The 24,234-nt window shown below is 48.8% G+C and overlaps 1 protein-coding gene across 2 annotated transcripts in view; it reads right to left on the reverse strand.

The window, feature by feature from the left end:
- The window catches only part of Nav2 (neuron navigator 2), a 654,337-nt gene extending 630,750 nt beyond the window's left edge, over window positions 1-23,587 (reverse strand). For both annotated transcript variants that reach the window (XM_076543382.1, XM_076543375.1), the window contains exons 1-2: window positions 23,477-23,587; window positions 18,352-18,993 (exon numbers count right to left, since the gene is read on the reverse strand). In XM_076543382.1, the coding sequence (XP_076399497.1) occupies window positions 18,352-18,426 (75 nt within the window). In that variant the 5' untranslated portion in view covers window positions 18,427-18,993; window positions 23,477-23,587. The remainder of the gene's footprint in view (window positions 1-18,351; window positions 18,994-23,476) is intronic.
- Between the last annotated feature and the right edge of the window lie 647 nt (window positions 23,588-24,234).

The raw sequence follows: 24,234 nt of genomic DNA on the forward strand, positions 1-24,234 counted from the left end.
CTAGAGAAAGACTGCCAAGTTCCCTGGAAATTGTTACTGTCCCTTGCTTTACAGATGAGCTGGGAAGCGTGTGAGCCTGGTTGCACTGTAAGATACATGGGTTTTCAGTTGGGTTTGATTCCATTTAGCTCTTGCAGGACATCCCTCTGTCTCTCTCCTCTGAAATACTTTAGGATACTAAAGTCCACTAGCCTCCCAATCCCATAATTTTCTCCTGCCAGGGGCTTCTGACACACCTGAGCTATAAACTGTTCTCCTGGGCAAGCTGAAAAGCCAGGCAGGAAAGAGGCAGTCGGGGGAAACCATCTCTAGCCCCGATTCCATCTACCTGGATTCAGGACCGGGGAGGGCTCTGCAGGAAGGAAGGGGGCCCTCCTTGGGCACAGCTGTGCCTCTCTGTGCCCTTCAGCAGCATGGGGCTCTTATGAGCCACCCTGACGTCATGCTGACTAGACTGGTAACCTGACCCTTGATGACAGCTCCCTCTTCTCCCAGCTGGGACCATCATGCTGGCTCAGGCCAAAGGTCACCCCCAGGGGAAGGGGCAGCTGGAGCTCTTTGGAGTGGCTGTGAAAGAAGAGATAATTTTGATGACTGATATCTCCCACCCTCAGCTGCCCCTAGTTCCCCATCCCTGGCGAACCCGGCTACTATTGCTTCCTACTGATTAGTGATTGACGACACCCCCATTCATTCTGGGAGGTTATTAGTTGGCCAAGTGTGGGGGCTGGAAGTACACAAGGCCTTGCATAGAAGCTGTGTTCTCCAGGAAGACAAACATGAATCAGCTGTTTGTTAGTCACTGACCATTCCCTCTAAAATGGGTTTAAGTACCAGTCCGAAGCTAAATGTATTTAAATGTCATCTGGATAAAGCAGATGGAGGATGGAAGCATCCTTCTGAATCCTGCTTAAACCCATGGAATAACTACAGGACACTGCTGCCCTTTAGCATAAGATCAACTCTGGGGGAGGAAACTATCCCTAAGCAGGTTTCTGCCTGACAGCACCTTATAAAGTTCCCAGAAGCACCAACACTGTGTCTGCCATTGCTACCATTCACGATCATCCTCTCTACTACATGGTTATCATCTGCTGGCTTTCCCTCAGTGTTCACATTGACCCTCCAATTAAGCTCCGAACGGAACAGGTATTGCTATTCTCACTTAACAAAGAGGGAAGCCGAGTCACACAGAGGAAGGGTGACCTTCTGAAGATTGCTGAGCCGGATCACTGAGCTGGGATTTCTGTCATTTGCACTCTGGAGCTGACATGCTTAGCCTGCAAGGGATTCAGTAAAACCCTGCTGCAGGTAGAAAAAAAATACAGTACAAAGGAGATACTGAAGAGAACCAGAGAAGAAAGGACAGAGAAGAGAGAGCAGCTTCAAGCAAAAGTGTGAGCTGCATCTTGAAGAGTGGCCGGGGCAGCTGGCTGGAGGAGAGGGGGCTGGTAAAGGATGAGCTGTGGATTCTCCCTTCACAGATACCCAAGTACAGCTATGGCCATCCCCTGAAGGCCCTGAACATTCCTGGAACATCACCCCAGTTAGGCTCATTTGTCCCAAGTTCTCTCCCAAAGAGAAATAGATGTGTTTCTTGCCCTAAGAAGAAAGCTCCATGGCCACAAATTATAACATGTTACCCAAATACCATCCTTGGAAGATGGCAAACAAAAACCAAACTGTTGTTATGTAGGGAAACCTAGCTTCCCACAGAGGACAACTTCATAAAAAGTATCCAAGTAGTGATATTAGTGAAGCTATTTGAAAGAATTCCATGGTGACATCACCTATAATACAAGCAACTATTTTATATGATTGAAAACAAGTCCTCAGTTCCTGAGACTTGAGCACTAGGGGATGTCTGTCTGCTTGAGGTTACCATGGACTCCTTGTGGGTCTCTGCTCCAGTAAATATTGACCTCCGTCTACATGCAGGAGCTCCTGAGCTCTGGGAAGTCAGTATGGGGGACACACATATTATGACCAGCTACAAGAGCTGAACATCAGCTCACACATAACGAATCAAACTGGGAGGAGGGGGGCAGGTAGAGGGGCACTGGCTGCTCTCTGTTAGCCAGGCAAAGCTCAGGGGGGCCCAGAAGACAATTAAGCCTGGGCCACATGCCTGAGAGGTTAAGTGGCAGTGGGGTCTCTGTCAGGAAGCAGCCTTCCTTCCATGAGGGGGCAGTAAGGGCACCAGCCATGACTCTTGTGGTGTCCCTGCTTCCTGGCACAGAGGATCTAACATGGCTGGCCACTTCCTAGGTGATGGGGGGAAAAGAGTATCTACTGTCATTTATCTTTTGGTAACTGCTGTTTGTACTTTTGTTTTTTGCTATTTCTTTATTTATATTTTGATATTTAATAGGTGACTATCAGTGAGCCCCTAGATGCCTCTGGGACAGAGGCTGGCTGCCAGAGTGCCCAATCACATGATCACTTTCCAAGCTCTAAAGAAGGTAAAAAGGCTAGAGATAGAATGAATGACCAATGGCCAATGATTTAACCAGCCATGCTTCTAACATGGGACTTCCATCAAAACCACAAACAGTGGAGAGGAGAGCCCAGGGTGGTGACCATTCCAAGGTACTGACAGGGTTGTGCACCTGCAGAGTGCTATGATCCATCCCACCCCCCTCACTCTCTGTACTTCTTCCAGAGTTCTGTAAGCCATTCTAGGGTGGGATAAAACCCCAAGAGGTGGTGGTCATGGAAACCCCTGATTGAGAGGCAGCTAGTCAGAAAGATGGGGTAGCCAGGCCCTGGGATTGACACCTGAAACATAGGCAGTCTTGTAGAGCTGATTCATTATCTTGTGGGATCTAATGAAAGTTCCTGGTAGAAAAATGCCAGAATTAAATTGACCCTCAAGACAGCGACTCCAGAGGATTGGCCAGGATAGGGAGATGTGGCAGTCTGGATGGTGGGTGTCCCAGGGCTCTGTGGGTAGAAAACATTGTAAACAGAGCACCTGGGTTTGAATATGTTTAATCTTGTGTCCACTTGCCAGCTTCAGGGCAAGCTCTACATAGTTACTCTAAATGAAGGTGACCACCTCATACGACTGTTGCAATGATAAAACAGGGGCTGTTACATTGTGTTTCATTATTAACTAACTGTCAGATGATAGGAGAACTGGATGGATAAATGGACAGATGGATAGACAGGTGAATAAATGCCAATGCTTACTATTGGGTAGAAGGAAATGGTGGGTCTGTAGAAAATGAGATGAAATTTACCTCCAGAATGGCTGTATTAGGAGTTTTATAAGCTCATGGCCATGTCTATGACATAGCCTGGAGGTCGGAGAGCATTAAGAGAGACAGCATTATGGACATAGGTAACCATGACAGGGCCCTAAGTGGACACAAAGTCCAAAAGGGAAATACCACTATTACTCCATTTTACCAGTGAAGGGAGCTTAGGCTCAGAGGAGGTAGCCAAGCTGTTCAGATCACACGTCTTGAGTTTAGTCATTTCCTCCATATTCTGAGAACAAAGGGAATGTCTGACTCTAGGTTTTCTCAGAGCAGGGGAGGGAAGGGCACGTTCCATAACACAACCCAGTCTATGAGCTGGATGTCAAAAGGACACTGATAAAGACAAGCTATAACTCAAAGTTGTTTGGGATCTGGGGACAGGGAGGGGATCAGAGCTGCAGTTCTGAGAATGGAGAGAATCCAAGGCCACAGCACACTTTATCAGTAGTCTGTCCCACAGAGAGAGCTGTGGGGTGGCGGGGAGTGTAGCCTGACTTCTGACAAAGTGCAGCAGCTCTAGGCTCTGTGTTGTTACGCCCACATCATGCTTACATGTGCCAGACACATTCCCAAGTGTTGCTGGCTTATTTTAGGCTCAAAAATGTCCAGAAAGGAAACACCACTATTACTCCATTTTACCAGTGAAGGAAACTGAGGCTCAGAGGAGGTAGCCAAGCTGTTCAGATCACACATCAAAAAAGAAGCAGATTTGAAGCTCATGTGCCCTCTGAGGCTTCTCACAGTGCTTGGCATATAGAAGGACTCAATAATAACAGCTACCATAGTTGCTGTCTGCCATCTTATTCTTCATGCCATGGAGCATGTTTCCCACACTGGAATCCATGTACACCTCACGTCATTCACCATCATTTTAAGAGGTACACTAGAGACCCTTTAAAATGTTTATGACCATAATTTTATTTAAATATGTATTAGAAAGGACAAGTTGCACATCAAATCCATAACGCCATTGAGATGATCCTTGTGACCAGCCCAATTTTCTAAAAAGTGAACCAATGTAAAGACAGAGAGTAATGATGGACCAGAAGTCAGGTCACTGATGGACTAATGCCTGGTGACAGGGTGTAATAAAAGGGGATTCAGGAATTGCAGTATTCAGCATGATTCCCTATCTGTAAAGTGGGTATAATAGCACCCCCTCAGCACTGCCCATCCACCCCCAGCCCACCCCTAACCCAGTCCACACTGCCTCTGCCTCCTCCCCTGAACCATGGCAACCGGGATCTCTGTGCATGAGTCTTAGAGCAGCCCATTTTCCTCACAGTGCAGCTCCAGCAGGCACCTCCTGCCACCTCCTCAGATGTGTTGATAAGATTTGGAGACACCACAGGAATCCGATGGGGAAGATGCTCCAGGGAGGCAGCAGAGATTAGATATTTTTCAATTACCACAGGCAACGGGCTTCACGTGGTTTTAGTAATGCAAACTGCTTATTTGCTGTTTCCTTCTCGCTGCCCTATCTGGTCCCTGCCAATGATTGATGACCACAGGAGGGGAGAAAGCGTGCATCCGCCACTCACCTTGTCAAGCCCCCTCGATTTCTATCTACAGAGTGAGTTGGCTCCTTCAGCTTGCTGCAATGACTCAAGATCACGGAAGGCGTCCAGGACAAAAAAACAAAACAAAAAAAAAAAAAAAAACAAAAAAAAACAAAACACTCAGACTGTAACCAGCCCTGCCTCCCAAGCAGAAGATCCCCCCTAAAAGTGATCTATATCCCAAATTCCAGCAAAAAGCTAAACCAATGACAGAACAGAATGAGAAGGAACACGGGCACAAAGTGACTGCCAAGTCAGAGCTGTACCTCTGGGAGCTCGCGGGCTGAGAGTAGAACCCAGTGGACTTTTCCAGACTCCTGAAGACAAGGGACCCACAAGGACCTCAGTAGCAAAGTGCAGCTTGTCGGAGCTCCATGTGAGCTGAGACACACATGCAAGCGAGCTCACCAGGCGCTGCACCAAGTACTTTACATCTATCAAGTCCTTAATAAATGAAACTGTCAGGATTTCCATTTTGTAGGTGAGGTAGCAAGCTTCTGGGAGATCAAGAGACTTCCCTAAGGTTAAAAAAGACTGCTAAGATGCGATCCAAACCCGAACTTCTGACTGCCAAAGTTCTTCCCACTCACCATCCTGCTTCCTGTTCTCCGCTATGGAAAGCTTTGCCTTGTCTGCTATGTGCCTCTTCTCAGCTCATGAAACCTAAGCAGATGTTGGGTTGATGTTAATTCATGTGATGTCATTCATTCGTGCGATGTCCCACTGTGAGATGTGTGAGATTAGGGATGGTCCAGTGAGAAGACATTCACAAGACAATTTCTGGACCACTTACTACCAAGCATGCCTCCTGCCCCTCACCCTCTTCTGCCCCTCTTATGTTAAATCTTACCCAATTAAATAGAGATGCCCATCACTGCCTATCCAGTTATGCCTCCTGGGAGTGATTCACCCTTAAAGGTGAGGTTCTACACCATGTGACTGCCTGACATTAGCCACAACTGACTAAGCAGGACACAGACACAGAACTTAGTAAGTAGTGCATCCAAAAGCTGACACTTCTCTAGCTTGGCTTTGTTTTTAAAATGTGAATATTCTGAGCTGGCAAGATGGTTCAGCAGTTAAGAGCACTGGCTGCTCTTGCAGAGGACCTGTGTTCAGCATCTACCTGACAGCTCCTAACTGTCTGCAACTCCAATTGCAGGGCATTCAGCACCTTCTTCTGGCCTCCAAGGATACCAAGCATGCATGTGGTACCCAGACATATACACAGACAAACGCTCAAAATAAATATAAATAAATCTTGTTTAAAAAATGTAAACTTCCTGGTGCTTGTTAAAACAACAACAAAAAAGAGTTCATTCGAGACTAGGGCAGGAGAGAAATTGAAATAGGAACAGAGACAGGGTTCAGCTCTGAACATATTAAAGACAGCTTGGGAACCTACATGGACCAAGGAAAGTTGGGTAACATCAGAGGTGGGGGCTTCTTGCTAAACTGACCTAACAGGACTCTTGTTGAAGGCAGGTCCATTCATCAAGGAATGGCAAAAAAAAAAAAAAAAAAAAAAAAAAAAAAAACCTGATCAGATATTGGGGGAGAGGAGAGTCTTACTAAACTGACAACAGGCTTTTTCTTTTTACTCATTGTCTTGTTTTCTGAGACAGGGTCTCACTAAATAGCCTAGGCTAGCCTCAATCTACCTGCCTCTGCCTCTTAAGTGCTAGGATTACAGTCATACACTACCATGCTTTGCTTTGAAAGAGGGATTCTTGCTAAGGTTGGGTTGAGTCAGGATAGGTGTCAAGACTGAACCAACAGACAGAGCCTGACTAGGGTAAAGGAGGAAGTCGGCCACCAGGCGTACTCGGAAGAGATGAGTTAACAAGATCGTCTAAGGACTCCGCTATGGAGCAGACAGTGAGGGTGGAGCCGATGAGGGAGGGCTGGTGGGCTGTTGAGGGTCAGCCCTGAAGATCAGCAGAGAAAAAACGTTGCGGAAAAAGGACAGGGTGGGATGGTGATGGAAGTGGTAAGAAATGCAGAAAGTGGACCCCATAGCGCAGAGGTATGAGCAGCCAGAACCTTAAGCTGCCTGATTTCAGGCACTTCCTGGGGCATGTCTAATATAGTACCCACCTGAATCTGTCTCTATGCTCAGAATATTTCTCTTGAAGGCCATTCTCATTTTCTCAGAATTTCTGGGATGAAGGGCACCACAAACTCAGTTCCACAGACTTTCCCTTCTAGGAGAGTTTAGGCATTTCTCTACCGATGATTCTGTTGTCTGTCTCCATTTCTGACATTCTATGGGCTTTGGTGGGATGGCCCCTCCCCCAAGGAAACAGAGAGTCCCCTCTACCAAGTCTCTCAGTTTGCTCCACTGTGCTACAACGTGGAAGGGGACATTCTATACCTATCCCTTTAGTGTTCCCCCTTTGGAGTGCACATGAGCCACTGCCCTCCCTCTTATTGCCCCCCTAAATAGACATCCTTAGAATGACCTCCTAGGCCGCCATCACCACAGACATATGGAAGCTCAGAGAGATAGGGACATCTGCAGCAGAAGCAGAGCAATACCAGATTCATAATCACGAGGCAGTTCAGAATTCTCACATGTGCAAAGACTCGTGAATTCGAGACAGCCACACCTAAGCAGTGCGCCCAGACCAGACGCCTCTCTCCATTCATACACTTAGACAGCTAAACCCTTTTCCATTTTAAGCTGCTATTGTTTTGACACCAACTCTAGATCATAAGCAAAGTGCAGTCCTAACTCCTCTTTGTGCCCATTCACATTCAGAGTGCCTATTGTCTGTCACCCATTCTTTCAACAAGCATTTACTGATCCTCTGCCATGAGACAAATACTGTACTGCATGTCCTGATATAGAACCCACCATGAAACTGAATGACCCAGGCAAGAGCAAGCCTAAGCAACCCATGGCAGGCAGGCTATACATGTTATGACGCATGGAGTCTGGAAGCTACAGTGCTTTGTTCTATTTTGTAGCTTCCCATGAGGATGGTTCATGCCATTGAGGACTTTTGCTTATTGAAATTTTAAACTATAACCACAGGAGGAAATAAAGAGAAAAATTTTGATAGGCACTTAGATCTCCTAGGAAGCCTCTCATCTCATCCCAGCCCACCCTTTGAGGAGTCCACAAGAAGCCTCCCCCTCCTACCTCTGAAGTCAACAGAAGCCTGGATTCTGGCATTCCTAGAAGGCCAGGCTGTTGTCTCTGTGATGGAATTACAAGGGATAAGGGTCAAAGGACTGAACTAGCTATAATCAAGATGCAGACTATTAACCTCACGAGGTCCTCTGCCCAGTCCTCCGAGGAGTATGGATCCTGAGAACAAGCAAGGCTTTGAGGAGCCTGGTTTTTGCTCACTCAGTTTAGCAAAAGCAATAGTCCCATGGTCACCCTAGAATCTCCCTCTCTAGCACACATGCACAGCTCTGGCCCCAGGTCCCTGTCAGGAGCCACCCTGGCCTGACCTCCTTGCCATCTGTCCCAGGCCCAGTCCTTTGTCCCTGCAAATGGCTTCAGCATGCAGCCACAAGGCCTCAGACTTGCTGACTAGCTTCAGAAGAAGAAGATGCTGCCTTACACGCCCCCCCCCCCAACTTGGCCTCTGCCATCCACATCTACTCCCGGTTTGCTTCCCAGCCCCCACATCTCCCTCTCTCTCTTTCTAATTATCCCAAAGAGAAGGAAGATTAAAATTTAATGCCCCGAGGATGGGAGTCAGAGATGTCATTATTTTGATTCAAACCCCAGGCATGCTAGAATCTGATCTAAGCTGCAGCGAACAGAACCTGGGTGGCTCTGGAGAACCTTGATGAATTGAAATGCACCTCCAGGTAACCAGACTTCCCTCTGGTGCTTAGCTTTTAGGAGATGCCACAAAGCACAACAGATGATACTCATAAAGCCATACTGCAGCAAAAGTTCAGATTGCAAGGGGCATCTCAGACCTGCACAGAAGCCTACAGTCCCCCATGCAAAGAGGCATGCAGAATGATGGGGTCAAGGGCGTCCCTATAGCAGTGGCACACAAAAGAGGGCTTGGCCATGAACTTACCGTCCAGAAGCTGCACAGCAGCAGAGGTTTAAACCAGAGGGAATTTTGTGTGGCCACACTTAACCAAAAGCAATCCCCAGTACCAGAAGTCAATCCGGTTACTCCCCAAATAGGACACAGATAGGGTGTCTGCTAAGTTCAGGGAAGTTCTGACAGCTTTCATTCAATAGTTCAGTGCTGTGCTAAGTATGGGCAGTGCAGTGTCTGGGGTCCTCCCCAGGGTGCCATTACTAGCTTCCTAGATTTCATCTTGAAGATGAATGCTAGAAAGGTTAGATAAATTACCTAACATTAAACAGTCCCACGGATACATGGGTAACAATACCAAACAACTGAAGTGGCTTTGCCACATGTCCCCTTCTCGTTGAAAACCGCACCGATGCTAGTTTAAAGCAGAAGCAAATGGAAACAGCACTGACCAAGAGGGGAAGCGAGTTCTCAGACATCAGTGACTGACAGAGGCTTTGACAAGCGTGCCTGCCCCAAATGCCAACTAAAGATGCAGGTGGCACAGCTCCGCTCACTACTTCTCATCACCGGACCCTCTTCCAGTCTGAGGGCTCTGTAACCAGGTTTCTGGAAGCCCATGTGGGCAGAGCAGGAAGGCAAGAGGGAACCCAACACTGATGTGCTAAGGGGTCCTCATGGGACTTCTGGGAGCTGTAAATAAAGGAGTGGCCACGCATGAGGTGCCTGCCTTATACTTCAACTTTTAGCGCAAAGCAAATTTTACCCACATTTTCTAGTGTCTTCCAAATGAGATCTCCAAAAAATCTACCAAATCTTCCTCCCCAGTGAAAATTTAGCTAAAGCGGTAAGATGCCAACACTCATGTCTGCTGATTGAGGGAAGCTGTTTTACTCTCTGAAGAGTAACAGTCAGTGGGGAAGGAAGGAAGGGGCAGCACCACCCACTTTCGATTCCTAATGTGCCATGTGCTCTTTGGCCAGTCGTGTGTCTGCCTGCAGCTCTTGTACCTCAACCACCAAAAGGAGGTCGCATCAGTTGCTTCCCTGTGGCAGGTGCAGGTCACAGTGTACCCAAAGGCAGTGGGAAAACACAACCCAGGGCCTGGAGAAATAAGCAGTAAAGGGCTTGCCTTGCAAGCATAAGAACTTGGGTTCGACCCCCCAGAACACACACACACACACACACACACACACACACAAAACTAGACCTAGTCGGCACATCCTTGCAATCTTAGCACTGAGGGGGCAGACACAGGAGGTTCTTTGGGGTTCATTGGCCAGCAAACCTGACCTGATCAGTGGGTTCTAGGCCAGTGAAGGATCCTGTCTCAAAGGTGGTGGTGGGAGTTGTTTTTGAGGATGTTATCTAAGGTTGTCCTCTGGTCTCCACACATACACAAATGCACAAATAACCACCGCCATACACATGCACACACATGTGCATGCACACATACACTCAAACGCACATACACACCCACAGGACACAATACAAAAAGCCACCAGGCTACCAGCCATTATCCTCCTTGATTGCAGAGGTAAGTTCTGGACCCTATCACCCGGTACATGAGTAGACCACATCTAGACCCTGCATATCCTCTTCCTCAGGTGGTCCCCTTGTATCTGGGCCTATTCTCCTGTCCCCTCTGTCCTCCCTGACATTAGAAACTTGTTGCTGGACCCCAGTGACTTCATACTGCATCCCTGGGACTCCATGTGTCGGGGGGACATCAGACCTGGTTAAGTGTCATCGGGGACATCCAGATCAGGCAGCTGTGGGCAGACTACCTGTAAGTTGCTCTCTTTCTCTTCAGCTGGCATTAGCTGCCACAACAAAGCCCCACAGGCTAGACAGCTTACACAGGAACAGTGCCTCAAAGGTCTGCAGCTGGATGTCATAGAGCTCATGCTCTCCAGCCTCTCCCCTTGGTGTGCAGACAGCAGCCTTCTCATCCTCCCTCACATGGCCTTGCTCCGTGCTTCCATCCCTGGGGAGTCTTCCTCCTTATAAGGACTCAAATCCTACTGGAGTACGTCCACAGCCTTAGGACCTTGTTGAACCTTAACTACCTTCTTCAAAGTCTTATCTCCAATAACTGTCACCTTGGGTGGGAATGGGAGGTGGTTAGGGTTCCAACACTTGAGCTCTGGAAGGACAGATTCAGTCTATAATGGCAGCAGCCCCGGCTGCAGCCCCACCAGAGAGCAACCATGTTTGCTCAGCCCCCTCCCCTGCCTCTACTGTGCTTTTCATTCTGTCCCTTCCACGTAGATTTTGGGTTACTTATCCTCCAAGGAGACTTCTATGGCTTCTCCAAACCAGAAGGACACCTGCCTAGTATCTCTGACACTACTGCTTGAACTGACACTACCTCTATGACATGAGAACCTAAACCCATCATCCTCTCATGAGTAAATGTTGGATGGATGGGTTGTGATGACTAGGGATGAGGGCAGGTACCAAGCCTGCCCCTCTTCAGTCCTCTCCCACTGCCTTGCACCTGAATGATGGCTCACAGTCCACTGATCAAATCACATATGGCTCCAGTCTCTTTCCATCTCCCTTTTCATTGATGTGTGAAATGCACTGTTGTACAGCCTCAGCATCCAACCCCATCACCTGGTTGACACATCTTCCGTTCATGCCAGCAAGACAGGTGGGCCAGCCAGAAGGCAGATCAAGCTGCAACAGCTACATCCCCAGCCACAGGAGGCACCAGCATGGCAGCTGGACCAAGAATCCAGGAAAGCTTGTGCAGAGACTTGAAAGGTGGGCTGTGGCCTCATCCTCACCAGATGCATTAGGATCTGTCTCCCTAGACTCAACCTCACCAATAGCACCTCAGAACTCAGTCCACTGGATGGAGGAAGATTCCTCTATAGAAGATATGTGTTGCCAGCCCCCTGCAACTCATCTCGGGAGGGCTGTGTCAAATGAGCCTGATTTACAGACCGCCATGGGCACAATCCTGGGTGAGTGATACCTGTATGATATCATATGGGCCAGTCCCACTACAGAGTGTATATGTATGCATGCATGCCTGGGCAAGCACACATGCACGCGCGCGCGCGCGCGCACGCACACACACACACACACACACACACACACACACACACACTTATGCACAACAGCAAAAGAGTTCAAAAGATCATTTTAAAAGTTTAGACATAGAAACTTTATGGAGAGGTAAGATTTCAGTGAAGTCCTGGAGCCCAGCAGACATTGCAAGCTATTCAACCCTTAACCTGGTTTTTGCTTCTATGAAAAGGATTATGAAAAGTGTATAAAGGAGACTGGGCAAACAGCTCAGTGCTAGGGTATCTATCATGCACAAAGCTTGGTGTTTGAAAAACAATGAAACAAACAAACAGATAAACAAAAATCTACACAAATGTCTGAGGAAGAACTGAAGTAAAGGCACTCCTGGGAGCTCCTAGGCACAGGGCATTACCTGATACATGTTAGTCACATTCCTTATTCTTAGCCTATTGATAAAAGTTTTTAATACTTTCAACGAAGTTCATCAAGGGTGGCATCCATTCTCATGAAGATTAGGACATTTGTGAGTCTTGTTTTCGCTGTGACTAGAAGAAATAACCACTGCCCTGCTTTCATGGGTGCAAACCGAACATAAGGGCACTTGCACCATGAGAAGTGTGAGAAGACACCACTGTTCCGAGACGTTCCACCCACAGCTCAGCTGCTCTGTCCTACACCACTGCTCCCTCCAGCCATAGAAGAAACGGCGCTAGTCTGTACCTAAGATTCACCCTACCCACCATGTCACCAGGTCTGCACTAACTCCAATTGTCACCTCATCTGCTTGGAATCCACTCTCTGTCTAGACCCTGTCTGGTCCTTCTTTATCAAATGTTTCAAGTCCTCCACAGAACCCTTGAATGTCTGCTTGAATCATACTTTCCCCTCCTTTCTCCATTAGTGGAAACAGATTAAATATAAAAGGACCAAACCCAGCTTCTTCATCAAAGAGAAAGAGGATTCAAATGTATAACCTTCATTCTTTTCAATAAGTTGTATAGGAGCCTCCTGTGTTCCAGGAGGTGAGTGATGGACAAGACCAGCTTCCTCCCTTAAAGGGTCAATGGTCTAGTCAGAGGATATGGTATGAAAAAGTACCCAGGACATGAGAGGGTGCAGTGAGCGGCTACCTTGCTGCTCCTGAGTGAGGTGTAGAACCATCAGGATGATCCAGTCTTTTTGAGGAATGGAGGATGGCCTGGGAGTGAAGTCCTTTGGGGGGACTATAACATGTAAGTAAAGACTCAGAAATGGGGGTCACCTGTTGAGGAGAGTCATCAGGGTTTAGAAAGGAGAGATGTGGGGTACAGGGAATGGGAGAGCTTGGTCTTAGCAACTCCTACCCACTACACTCCTAAGATGTAGTGTCGACATCTTGTAAACTATGCACAAATAACCTAAGGGACATAGCCATGGAGTGTCACTAAGTACTTCCAGGTTTAGACTGAAGTTGAAAAGATCCCAGCAGGACTTCAGCATCACTCATGGGACCCTAAAAGCTAGACATGCCATTAAGTGGTCAGGACTGAGGAGGGTGGCCTCTGTGGAGGAAAAAGTGAGAAATCACTGATCAGAATGAAAGCAGCTAGACTGTGTAGTCATCTGGGAAGGAGTGGACAGTGAAGTAAAGAACTAGCCAGAATGTTATGCCACCCTCCAAGCAAGACGTCTTTGATATGAAATTAGGGATGGAAGGGAAGAGAGGTCAGAGGAGACACAGATGCCAGGCCAACTAGGTTTAGAATGGGTAAGTAGGTGAAAAGAGGTGGCCTTGTTGGGGCAAACAATTGTAAGCTGAGGCCACAGGTAACAGGGCAGTCAGGGATGTGAGTATACAAATGACAAGGAAAGGCTGGTAAGGCAAGCCGAGTGATGTGTGCCTCTTAATGGGACACTGCTTCCTACAATCTAGAGCAGCTCAGCCAACTCTACAAATTTTAATTACATAAAGCCCGAGTCGACTCTCTCCAAAGCCATTTTAAAAACTGGCTCTAGGAAGCTTTCATGCTGAGAAGGTGACAGCCTGGAGAATATTCAGACTAAACTATCCTTGTCACTGCTCAGTCATCAAGCATCTTTGAAGTGCCCCAAATGATGCTTATTTCTAGCATTCACCCTTCATGGGAAAGCTTGCTATGGAGGACACAGTTCTGTGCAGAAGTAGAAGGGGAAAAAAAATCAATCCAAAAGTCCTTCCCATGACAGATCAATAGCTGTCTGTCAGGAAGTCTGATTTCTCCCGTCTGTGCTGGATAAATGCTCTCAGCACACAGCCACACTCACCGACTGGATTTCTGCCTGTGGTGATTTGCAGCCCCGGGGCCTCTTTGCCTCACTCCTGACTCAGCACAGGATTTGATTTTGACAGAGAGGCAGAGGGATCTGTTATTCATAGGTGGCACCAAGGGATGTCCCCAAAGCAGGAGGGATGAGCTTTGTGAGCTCTGAAAGACACCGGCCCCCACTACAGAGTCCAGCTGAAACTTAGTGACTGCAGCTTCCTCCAGATCTTCTCATGACCAGCTGCTGCTCACCATTAGGTCTCCGTCCCAAAGAACCTACCTCGGGGTGACATCCCCTTAATCCCAACTCTGCTCACCCGTACTCTCAGAGCAAGAGAAGTTACATATCTGGGCTGGGGAGACGGCTCAGCGGTTAAGAGCACTTGTTGCTCTTACAAGAGGACCTGGGTTCGGTTTCCAGCCCCACATGGTAGCCCTCAGCCATCAATTCCTCCAGTTCCAAGGGATCCAACATCCTCTTCTGAACTCCATGGGTATCAGGCATGCACATGGTACACATAAACACATGCAGGCAAAACACATTTACAAAATTAGTTGATTTTTTTAAAAAGAGAGATATTATATATCTTGATTTGTGGGGTGTCTGCACAGGTATATAAGATGCATAAAAATCCAACAGTCTGAAACATTAGAAGCCTGTGCTTTACTGGATCTAACATACCTTCAGTGAAAAGAAAGTTTAAAATTGATCCCCAAAATGAAATCTACTGTTCCCTCACGTCACTCCTTTGCCTGCCGCCCCCCTTTTTAGCACAGATCATGGTCTACAAACAGATGACATTATTTGCCTGTTGTTTACTGCTCAGAAAGCCACTTCCCAACATGGTAGCCACTAACTCCATGCGGCTGTTTAGATTTATGTTGACCAAAACAAATAAAACAGAAATCCCAGTTCTTCAGCCCCACAGGTCACATTTCTAGTGTTCCACAGTCAGCTGTGGCCACTAGCCACTGATAACAGGATAGAAGGACACTCCCATCATGTCAGAAGGTGACATCGGAGAGCACAGGTCCCACATGCAATCTTCAGAGAGGAGGAGGTCATGGCTGTCTAGCTTTTCCTAAACCCAGAGTCATGCCTGCTATGTGGAGATCCCTCTTTGATCTTTGAAGAATACATGAGTGATGGAACAAAGTAATACCAAACAAAATCCCAGAGCCAGAAAGTTCCTACAGGTACATCTGTATAGGAACAGCCATGAAGTGCTGTTATGCCAACAGCCATCAGTAAAGGCAGGGCAGGTGTGTGTGCAGTGGGTCAAATACACACACTATGCTAAGTAAAAAAGCAAGCTTCCTGGATGTCATGTAATATGATTTCATCTTATTAAGGAGAACAAACCAACAGTTTAAAAAGAAATGTTTTTAAACCCCAGGCATGATCCAGGGTGTCCAACATTGTGAGATTGTGATGTGACATTAAGGTCTACAGCTGTGCTGGGCTGCATCATAGCTACCTTGGGACACATGTGATCCACCAGCTCCAGGTAGGACACCTGAACAGAACAAACTGCTGACAGTCATCACTGCTGGCTAGAACTGGGGGAAAGAACTCTCTACTCTATATGCTTCTGCAATATTTGAATTTAGATACGTAAGTATAGCTTGAGTATTTAAAATCCAACCTCATGCAGTTCTCTAAAACAAAAAGAACACAACATTTCAACCTGTCCCAAAGATATACAGCACACTTTTTAAATGTCTACCAAGTACAAACTCCTTATTAGTTTATGTCATTTAATCTCAACCCTATCCTTGTCCTCCTTTAGGTATTACTGTCTTCTGTTAGATCAGAGAGAGTCAGAGAGAGTCACAGAGTGAGGGGACGGCAGCATTAGCATGTGAGTCTAGCTTTCTCCTTCTGCAGTCCATGGCATTCTTCAACCACAGATGTGGGTCTCCAAAGACCAAATCCCAGATGTCCCTGAACCAGCCCCTCCGTCCCCAGGGGAGCTGCAAGCAGAATGAAGCCACCACCAAGCACAGGAGAAGCATCTTTTGTTGCTCAAGAGAGTAGGAAATGCAGCAAAAGTTAAGCTTGCTAGCCGAGCCCTCTGCTGTGGCCGTCATTCATCCTGCAAAGGCCCACAGTAACTCAGGCATGCTGGTGGAGGCTCCCCTGCTCCCCAGCTCCCCAACAGATGCCTAGTCTTTGTGGGATTTTCAGCCAGTCCCCTCAAAAGAGGCGCTCTCAGCTTATCTGCCAAACACTGCAGAGTCGCCTTTCAGCTCTGTGGACAGGACATTCCAGGTTGCATGCTGTGAGGCTTGTTTAGCTTCACACTTGACGCAAATGGGGCGTGTGTTTACCCACAAACACACACATGCACACAACAGAAGCTGCTGCCTCCAATGGAAGCGGCTGCAGTGGCAGTATTCTGGAAGCCCAGGCTTACTCCGAAACGTGGAACTCCCTCACAACGACTATCAGAGAAAACAATCTAATTCCTCCTAAGCCAAGTTTCAACCTCTGCCCAGAAAATTCAGTAGAAAATGAAATGTAATACTCTATTAAGCTTTATTTTCCCAGCACAAGCGAGGGCTCACCCGAGCATGGAGAGCCATTAAAATGGATCTTACATATATCATTATAAATTTAATAATCACCATGACGGCTAGAGTTCAAGTTAAAATGAATGTCAGCTGAGCATGACCAATTGATGTTACCCCAGCTGCCGCCAAGCCTCACTTGGGGTTGTATTCTCCTTCCAGAGGCTCTGTGGTACATGTGGACCCAACCTAGCCCAAGCCAAGAACAGATGGGAAATGCAAACAGCTACACCTAGCCAAGGAGGAGCCATCATAATTGCATATTATCTTAGTGTACCAGCCCAATTAAAATTTTCTTCAGTGTCCGAGGTATCAAATGTTCCTCTGCTAAGTGTCTGGATCCCAAACTTGGCTGACACTCAGTTAAATGCAGGCATTCTTCAGGCTGCTCAGTGCAATCAATGTTCCTTCTAGCTCTGGGAAATCTCCTACCGATATTGGAGCAGAAGGTCTAGCAGGCTTTGTACTTGGCAAAGCAAACACCACAAAACAAATCCCACGTATCTAGGTGCCTGAGATGGGGCATTCTTCCTGAATCACAGGGGGCCCAGTCTCAGGAGTGATTCTTTTTTTTTTTTTTTAAGGAACAGAGTCAGTGTCTGTGTTTTAAAATGAATTTCAATTTACTTTTATCCTTTGAAAGATGGAGTAAATCCCAATACAAAAGCCACACACACACACACACACACACACACACACACACACACACACACACACACACACCACAGTTAAAATATAATAGGACGAGTTAAAAAGCCATGGGTATTTCACACTAGGAGAGTCGACCTTTGAACTCACAAGGGGAGGGAACATGATACCTCATCACCTGGATAGAACACCACGCGTTTGGGTACCATCCCAACATTGCAACGGAAACACAGGGCCCATGTGCAGATAAGCACAGGCTCTGCTTCTATATCAACAAGTCTAACCCTTGATAGCTCCTGGCCATACCCAGCCTCAGCTTCCTTCCTGAACAATCAGCTACAGCATGCCAGTGTGTCTCCCCCAGTTTGCCTGGCTTTTGTGGAAGAGGTGAAAGTGAACTGGCAGACCCAAGTCCTGGGTGACTGTAGCTTTCAGACCAATCACAGCCGGTGACCTGCACTCAGTGGGCCACTTTAAATGACTGTGATATTCTCACAAATGGGAGCAGAGAGTCTACAGGGTGCATATTTGATCCATATACACAAAAGCCAGCAGACAACACAAAAATTCCTTAAACAAAACCAGGTCAGTCAGGAGCACCATGCCCAGAAAGGCTAAGTATGCACATGCCCAGACTACAGGGCAAAGGAACCAGTTTAGCTTTGAGAACACCAGGACTTCTTGCCAACTTCTGTTAAGTGTGTATAAGTCTTTGCCTTCCTAGCTCCTGGCATTAAATTATTCCTCTTTTTCCCTAATTTATCTCAAGACTTAACCACCAACAACCCAAAGCAAAAAGCATAACACCAGGACATCCAAGTCAGGAGCAACCACATCATCTCCTCAGCAGAGGAAGACAGACAGGTCTAATCAATGACTAAGGTTCCGCTGGCCATCCAGCTCTAAGCGACACCTAGCAACTCCACCTCCAGGCAGCAAACGACAAGCCGACAAGCCGAGTTCCGCCACTTACCCTCTTCTGATCTTCCAGTCCGTGAGTGACTGGCTTTCTCCTCTGCTGTTGGCTTGACTCAGAAACCGATTCCATTTCCCAGGCATAAAATCTCCTTCAGCGATACTCTAAATCCACAGCAGATCCAAGTGACCCACAGGGCAGTGACCCGTGCACACCAGACAAGGTCCCACCAGAAGGGAGATTGCGTTATCTCTTCACAGGTCTTGCCATCTCCTTGAAAGCCACTTGGGAACCTGGCTGGCCACCAAAGATGGATGAAGGATGAAGGAGGCTGCTGCTGACATCTTGAGGATGAGGACCAGGGTTTCACTTCAGGTCTGCAATTCACTTTACAAGAGCCCAAAGGACAGCTTTGGGCAAAGAAGAGTCCATATCCTGGGGCGTGTGCCACATTCCTGCCCCAGGAATTCTCTGCCTCACTGTCTGCTTGGCACGGATAATTTATATGTCAATAACAATGTAAATGGGCATTTAATCCACCGAGCTGATAACATCCACATCCCTCTCAGCAGCCTTTGGCTCCTATAAATCACCACAAACGCCTCTCTGCCAGCCGCTCCTCACAGCTCTTGTGAGTGCTTGTCTCCACGGTGGCTCCCCTCCTGGCAGTCATCTTCCTTCATGCAGAGAGACCCAGACCTGAAGAGAAAATGTTCAACGGTCAGATTTGTCTTTGGTGAAGTGTGGTAGTCGAGCTGTCTTGCCTGCCATCTGGAGCCGCACAGCAAGGCCCGGGCCCAGCCGTGGCCAGCAAGTCTTTCTCTGAATCCAACACTGATCACATCCATGGGCGAGCAACCTGGGGGGTGGCTCATGGACTCCCCGTGTCTCCTGCTCTTGAAATAGCAGGGCAGTCCTGGAAAGGAGTTATCTTTCGACCCCATGTGGGGTTCACTGTCAAGGCAGCAATAAGGCATCACGGGATGGTGAGAAAAGGGAAGGAAAATGCTCAGCAAAGCCGGAAGCGGCAGCATTCCCGCCCTGGCCACAGGGAGGGAAAAGTGCAGCATGAATCTGACAAACAGCTGGAAAGCAACTATGCAACAGAGCTGCATTCCCTGCTGGAACCTGCAGGCAGAGTAGACACCAGTTACCTCCTACCTGACGTCACAGAGGCCCTGAAATCCAGGGAGGAGGGGAGAGCAGAGAGCACCCCAGAACAACACTATCACCGAGTGCAACTTCCCTGGGTGGTTTGAGAGGCGATCTGAGTGCACCATAAGGATCCATCAGTCAGCAACATCAAATGTCTCTCCTCTCAACACCAGCATCTCAGGAGACAGAGGCCAAAGGGGTGGTGAGGGCTTATTAAAAAGCACTAGCTTCTCGCCAATATTTTGAACCAAACACTAGCCTCCTAGCAATTCAGTCAGTGCCAGCCTCTGGGAGAGCTGTGACCAGATCCAGCCAGAGTTAGCAAAGACAGGAGCCCCCAGATCCTTCCTTGCAGCTGGCCGGACCAGCAGCCACTTTGAAATGAGGCTGAAGTCACCCTCTGTCAGGCTTCGATGCAGCTCACTGCCAAAGCAGGTTGAACGGCAGACGTGAGAGTTGGCAGCAGAGGACTCGGGAGAAGAGAAAGACCAGAGCCGGGTGGTACTTGGGAGAGATGCCGCAGAAGGAAATGTGGCTTCCCAGGTGCACCCCTGAGAAGGGTGCCTTGTCTTATGCTACACACTTGGTCAGAACAGAGTTCGGCAAGTCACACTGGCCCTTTTGATTTGGATTAAGAATATCAACAAGGAGCTGAAAGTCCAGAAAAGGGCAAGCTGAGGGCAAAATTTCAGAAGTTCTCTATGGGCCCAGGAAATAGCTAAGCACCCTTGAGCTGCCCACCCAGCACTGTGGACATCACCGCTCCAAGAACTCTCTAGGAAAGTTAGTTGCAGGGCACAATGCAAGAAAACTACCAAACCACCTCCAAGTACTGCCTTTTCTAGATGCTGAGCTGAGACCTAAATAGAAGACTCAGGGAGATGGTGCTGGGTTTGGGTAGGTTTGAGTCTCAACTCTGCAACAGCCTCACTGTGTGACCTTGGTCAAGTATCTTAAGTTCGCTCATCTAGAAAGTGCAGGTACTGCTAACAACTGAAGGATGCCATCCATTTACTATGTGACCTGCTAAGGTCACTGAATGCCTGCTGTGTCTCTGTGCTCTCTACTGATACACACATCCATGTATTCAACAAATCCCTTTGTCATCTGCCTGTCATCTTGCCTCTTTTGAAGACTGGACAAGAGCAGTCAAGCAAGTTCCCCAAAACAAAAGACAGTTAAGAAGCCACGTGTCTAGAAATTTGAACCCAGGTTTGGCTTTAAAATTCTCACCTATGTCCAAACTGCTCTGGAACTATCACTGCCATTTGTCTAGTTCAGATCCTATACTTCCTGGAGCTCCTGGCTGTGCTCATGAATAATAATGGAAAAAAAAGCACAGCCCAGAAGGGTCTCATCCTGGGAGGACTTCTCCAGCCCTGGGCTCTGCCTGTGTCTGAGAACAGTTCTGGCTCCTCCACCAGGCTTGAGTCAGCCTTCTCTCGGGTGAGTCCCTGTCACATCCCATCACACCAACAGACGCACACACCCTGAAAGCACATGAGGACAGCCGCCTTCCCCGCAGAAATATCTTCCCCGCCAGCAGGGAGTGGGCAGATGTACCACACCTCCTGCAAGCCTTTTGTTTTCTCTAGAAGGCAGCCTGCACCAGTTCCAGGGCCACTGTTGTCCTGTGCCATGTTTGGGGAGTCTCCAGGATGCCGCTCTCAGTGCCATCTCTGAGGTGTGTTCCGACTGGCAAGGGGTGGAAACTTTGTAAGAGCAAATGCCCTGCTTTCTTACTGCCAGAGACATCTCCAGAAGTTGAAGTGTGCTTGGAGGTGGAGGAGGGGAGGAGACAAGACTAAGAGAACGTTAATTAGATCATTAGAAAGTAGACATGCCTGTTGGATTGATCCCCAAATGCAGCTGCTCAGCACCAGCTTGTCCTCTGTGCCATAAGTTAGCCAGATGTCAGCCAGTCAGCTTGGGGCAGTCACCATCAGGTGAGCTGGGGAGCCTTATGAGCAAGCTCCATGATCTAGAAGTTCAGAAGAGAAGCCTAGCCATATTACAGCTATTTAAACACACTGCCAGGGGTCCTGAACCAAACACAGATCCCACAGGGCTTCAACTTCCCATTCTGCACCCAATCCTACTCCTGCCTCTGGACAATCACAACGGGAGTATAGAGGACCAGTTTGCAGATTCAGGCCACAGGGTACCAGGACAGAGTCTAGTCTTCAAGGCAGAGATTCCCCCAGAGTGTTACTGAGGCTCTCCTTTACTGTAGGGAGCCCCAGTCAGTCCCCCTGAATTGGCCAATGGGATTCCAACGCTGAACAACAGCAGTCTAAGCTTCTGAGCTGGACCCACTCCTGCTGAGATGCTCGAAGCCTGAGCCTGTTTTCTACATTTTGCTTAATTCTCCTAAGTTTTCAAAATTAGGCACTGTCCGTTTGGTCTTCTCCCTCCTCTCTGGAGCAGCTCCCACTCCTGGTTTTCCAGCCTGGATTGAAGGTGGAGAGATGTGAAAGGGAAGCCTGACCCGTGCTGTTTTGTAAGAGGAGTGCGTCCCTAATTCAGCATTTGCTTCCTGGGGCCAACAGGAGAGCCAGGGGCGCGTCTTACAGACCTAACCTTTTATCAACAGAGTGATAGGCAAGTTGCACAAGGTGTATGAAAGAGTACCAAGGAGGTATGGTGGGCTGGGGACTTAGGGTGCAGGGCGGGATGCTCCCAAAGGAGTCTGTGAACCAGGCACTTCTGCCAGGAGGATTGACCCAGTCGCCAACCCCAGCGCCTTTATCTGAGCACACCAGCGAGCCGAGCATGCTCCCGCCTCTTCCTCAAGAAAAGAAAGGATCGCACACAAAAATAAGTCACTAGGGCCCCAGCTGGGCGGTGCACGCAGCCTCTGCTGCTGCCTCTGAAGTCCCTTTGCCGGCAAGAAAAGAGCTGGCTGGGCGGACGCACCCCTCACCAGGGAGGGCCGGTGCTTGGGTGCCTCTTCTCCAGCTCTGCCTGGGGCCCACAGCTGCCAGGAGTGGAAGTATGAGAGAGAGCGCGAACCACAGAACCGGGCCTGGCCTGGTGCCCCAGCTCAGGCTCCCATCAACCTAGCCCCATCCTCTTGCTGACATGGGAAGACCCAGTGAGAAGGTGGGCTAGAGACAAGACATACACAGGCAATAACAGACACACGCACAAGCACACACATACACACACACACCTATAGCTACTCGGATCACACACAGGGACACGGACACACACACACGCAGAGAGAGAGAGACACACACACACACAGATGAGTGCCAGACCTATATTTGGAGGCTAATGTGGCCAGAAACAGAGGCACCAACATAAAACCACACGTAAACATATCGAGAAACCAGCACAGAAAGGACACACAGAGAGAGAAAATACAGACCCTGACAGAAAAAGCCAGAAACAGTGGTAACCAGCCCTCGGCATCCCAGAGAGTGTTCACAGACGCCCATGACAACAAATTCACAGGGACACGGACGCCTGAACAACCCATAGGCACAATCACAGAGTGGGGCCAGAGAAACGCAAAACAGAGCACTCAAAAACACAAGAACGCGCGCAAGGAGATGGGCAGCCTTGGACGCATACACTGAGCGGGGCACACGCCCACTCCGAATGGGGGCGTGCGCAGTTTCCCGCGAGGCCTGAGAAAGTACACAGCGGGGCTCACAGCGACAGTCTCAGGACGCAGGGCAGCTAGCCCGGCATCTGCTAGGGAAGTTTCTCAGATCATCTCTGAACAAGGGTGGATGGACTCGCCGGCCTGCTTATGCGGGTAGCTGAGGGTTCGTCCGTGAGGTTTCTGTAATGCAACCTGGTGGCTTCGCAGGCTCCTGGTCCTACTTCAAGGTCCGGGAGTAAGGGTGCGGTCTCCCAGCCTAGCCCCGTCCCCTCTGCAACCCCACCCTGCCTGGACCTCCAAGCCCACCCAGAGCATCTTTAAGTCCTCTTCTTTTTGTCAATCCAATTGGGTGGCAAACTTTCCCCAACCTGGTCCTAGTGGCCAGCCTGACCAGGCTTGAACCCAGGAAGGTCCTACCTGCGCCCACGCCGGCTTCTGGAGCCACAGCCTTCCGCCAGTCTCGCTCTGTACTCTGACCAGCGCTCCTCAGCCCGGGCTCTGCCACTACAGCCGCTCCTTGCCCTCCCGTTGCCCGGGAAACCGCCTCCCCCTCCCTTCCCCCAGCCAACCAGTGTAGTTCACATGGTACCTCCCAACCAATGGGCAGCCTCGCCATTCTGGTCCCCCCACCCCCTTTCAGGGTCCGGAATCTCTCCCCCGCCCGCCCGGGGACTGGAGAGATAGACAAGGCCCCTCCGGAGCGGCCGTTTCTTCGGGAGTTGGGTGGGGTCTTCTGCTAGCACCTGTATGTAGGCAGACAGATGCACTTGACAATTCTAGAGAGAGCAACTAGAGAACCGGAGGAGGGAACGACCTCTCAGAGCTCCCTCCAAAATCGAAAATTCCCCGGGACAGAATCCCACCGCCAGGGAGCTGTCCAGACTGTGTGAAGTCGCCTCCTTGGCGGACACCTCGATCTCCACAGAGAGTGTTTAGCACCTTCCTGAGCAAATCCGAGGTCTGGAGAGTGCTTCCCAACACCAAACTCAAATCTCCACGCCAAGACCCGCGTCTGCTTTCTTGGACCCACAGAACAGGGGTGTACGAGCCATTTAACAGCCAGACCTTCGGAAACTAGAAGAGGACATGTCCTTCTCGGGTCACCCATCTGGGGGTGATTCTATTGCCGTGTTTTCTCCAGTATCATCTTGAAACTGGAGTGGATTGCCCAGCTG

Source organism: Peromyscus maniculatus, chromosome 1 (genome assembly GCF_049852395.1).
Source record: "Peromyscus maniculatus bairdii isolate BWxNUB_F1_BW_parent chromosome 1, HU_Pman_BW_mat_3.1, whole genome shotgun sequence".
NCBI classification, from domain to species: domain Eukaryota; kingdom Metazoa; phylum Chordata; class Mammalia; order Rodentia; family Cricetidae; genus Peromyscus; species Peromyscus maniculatus.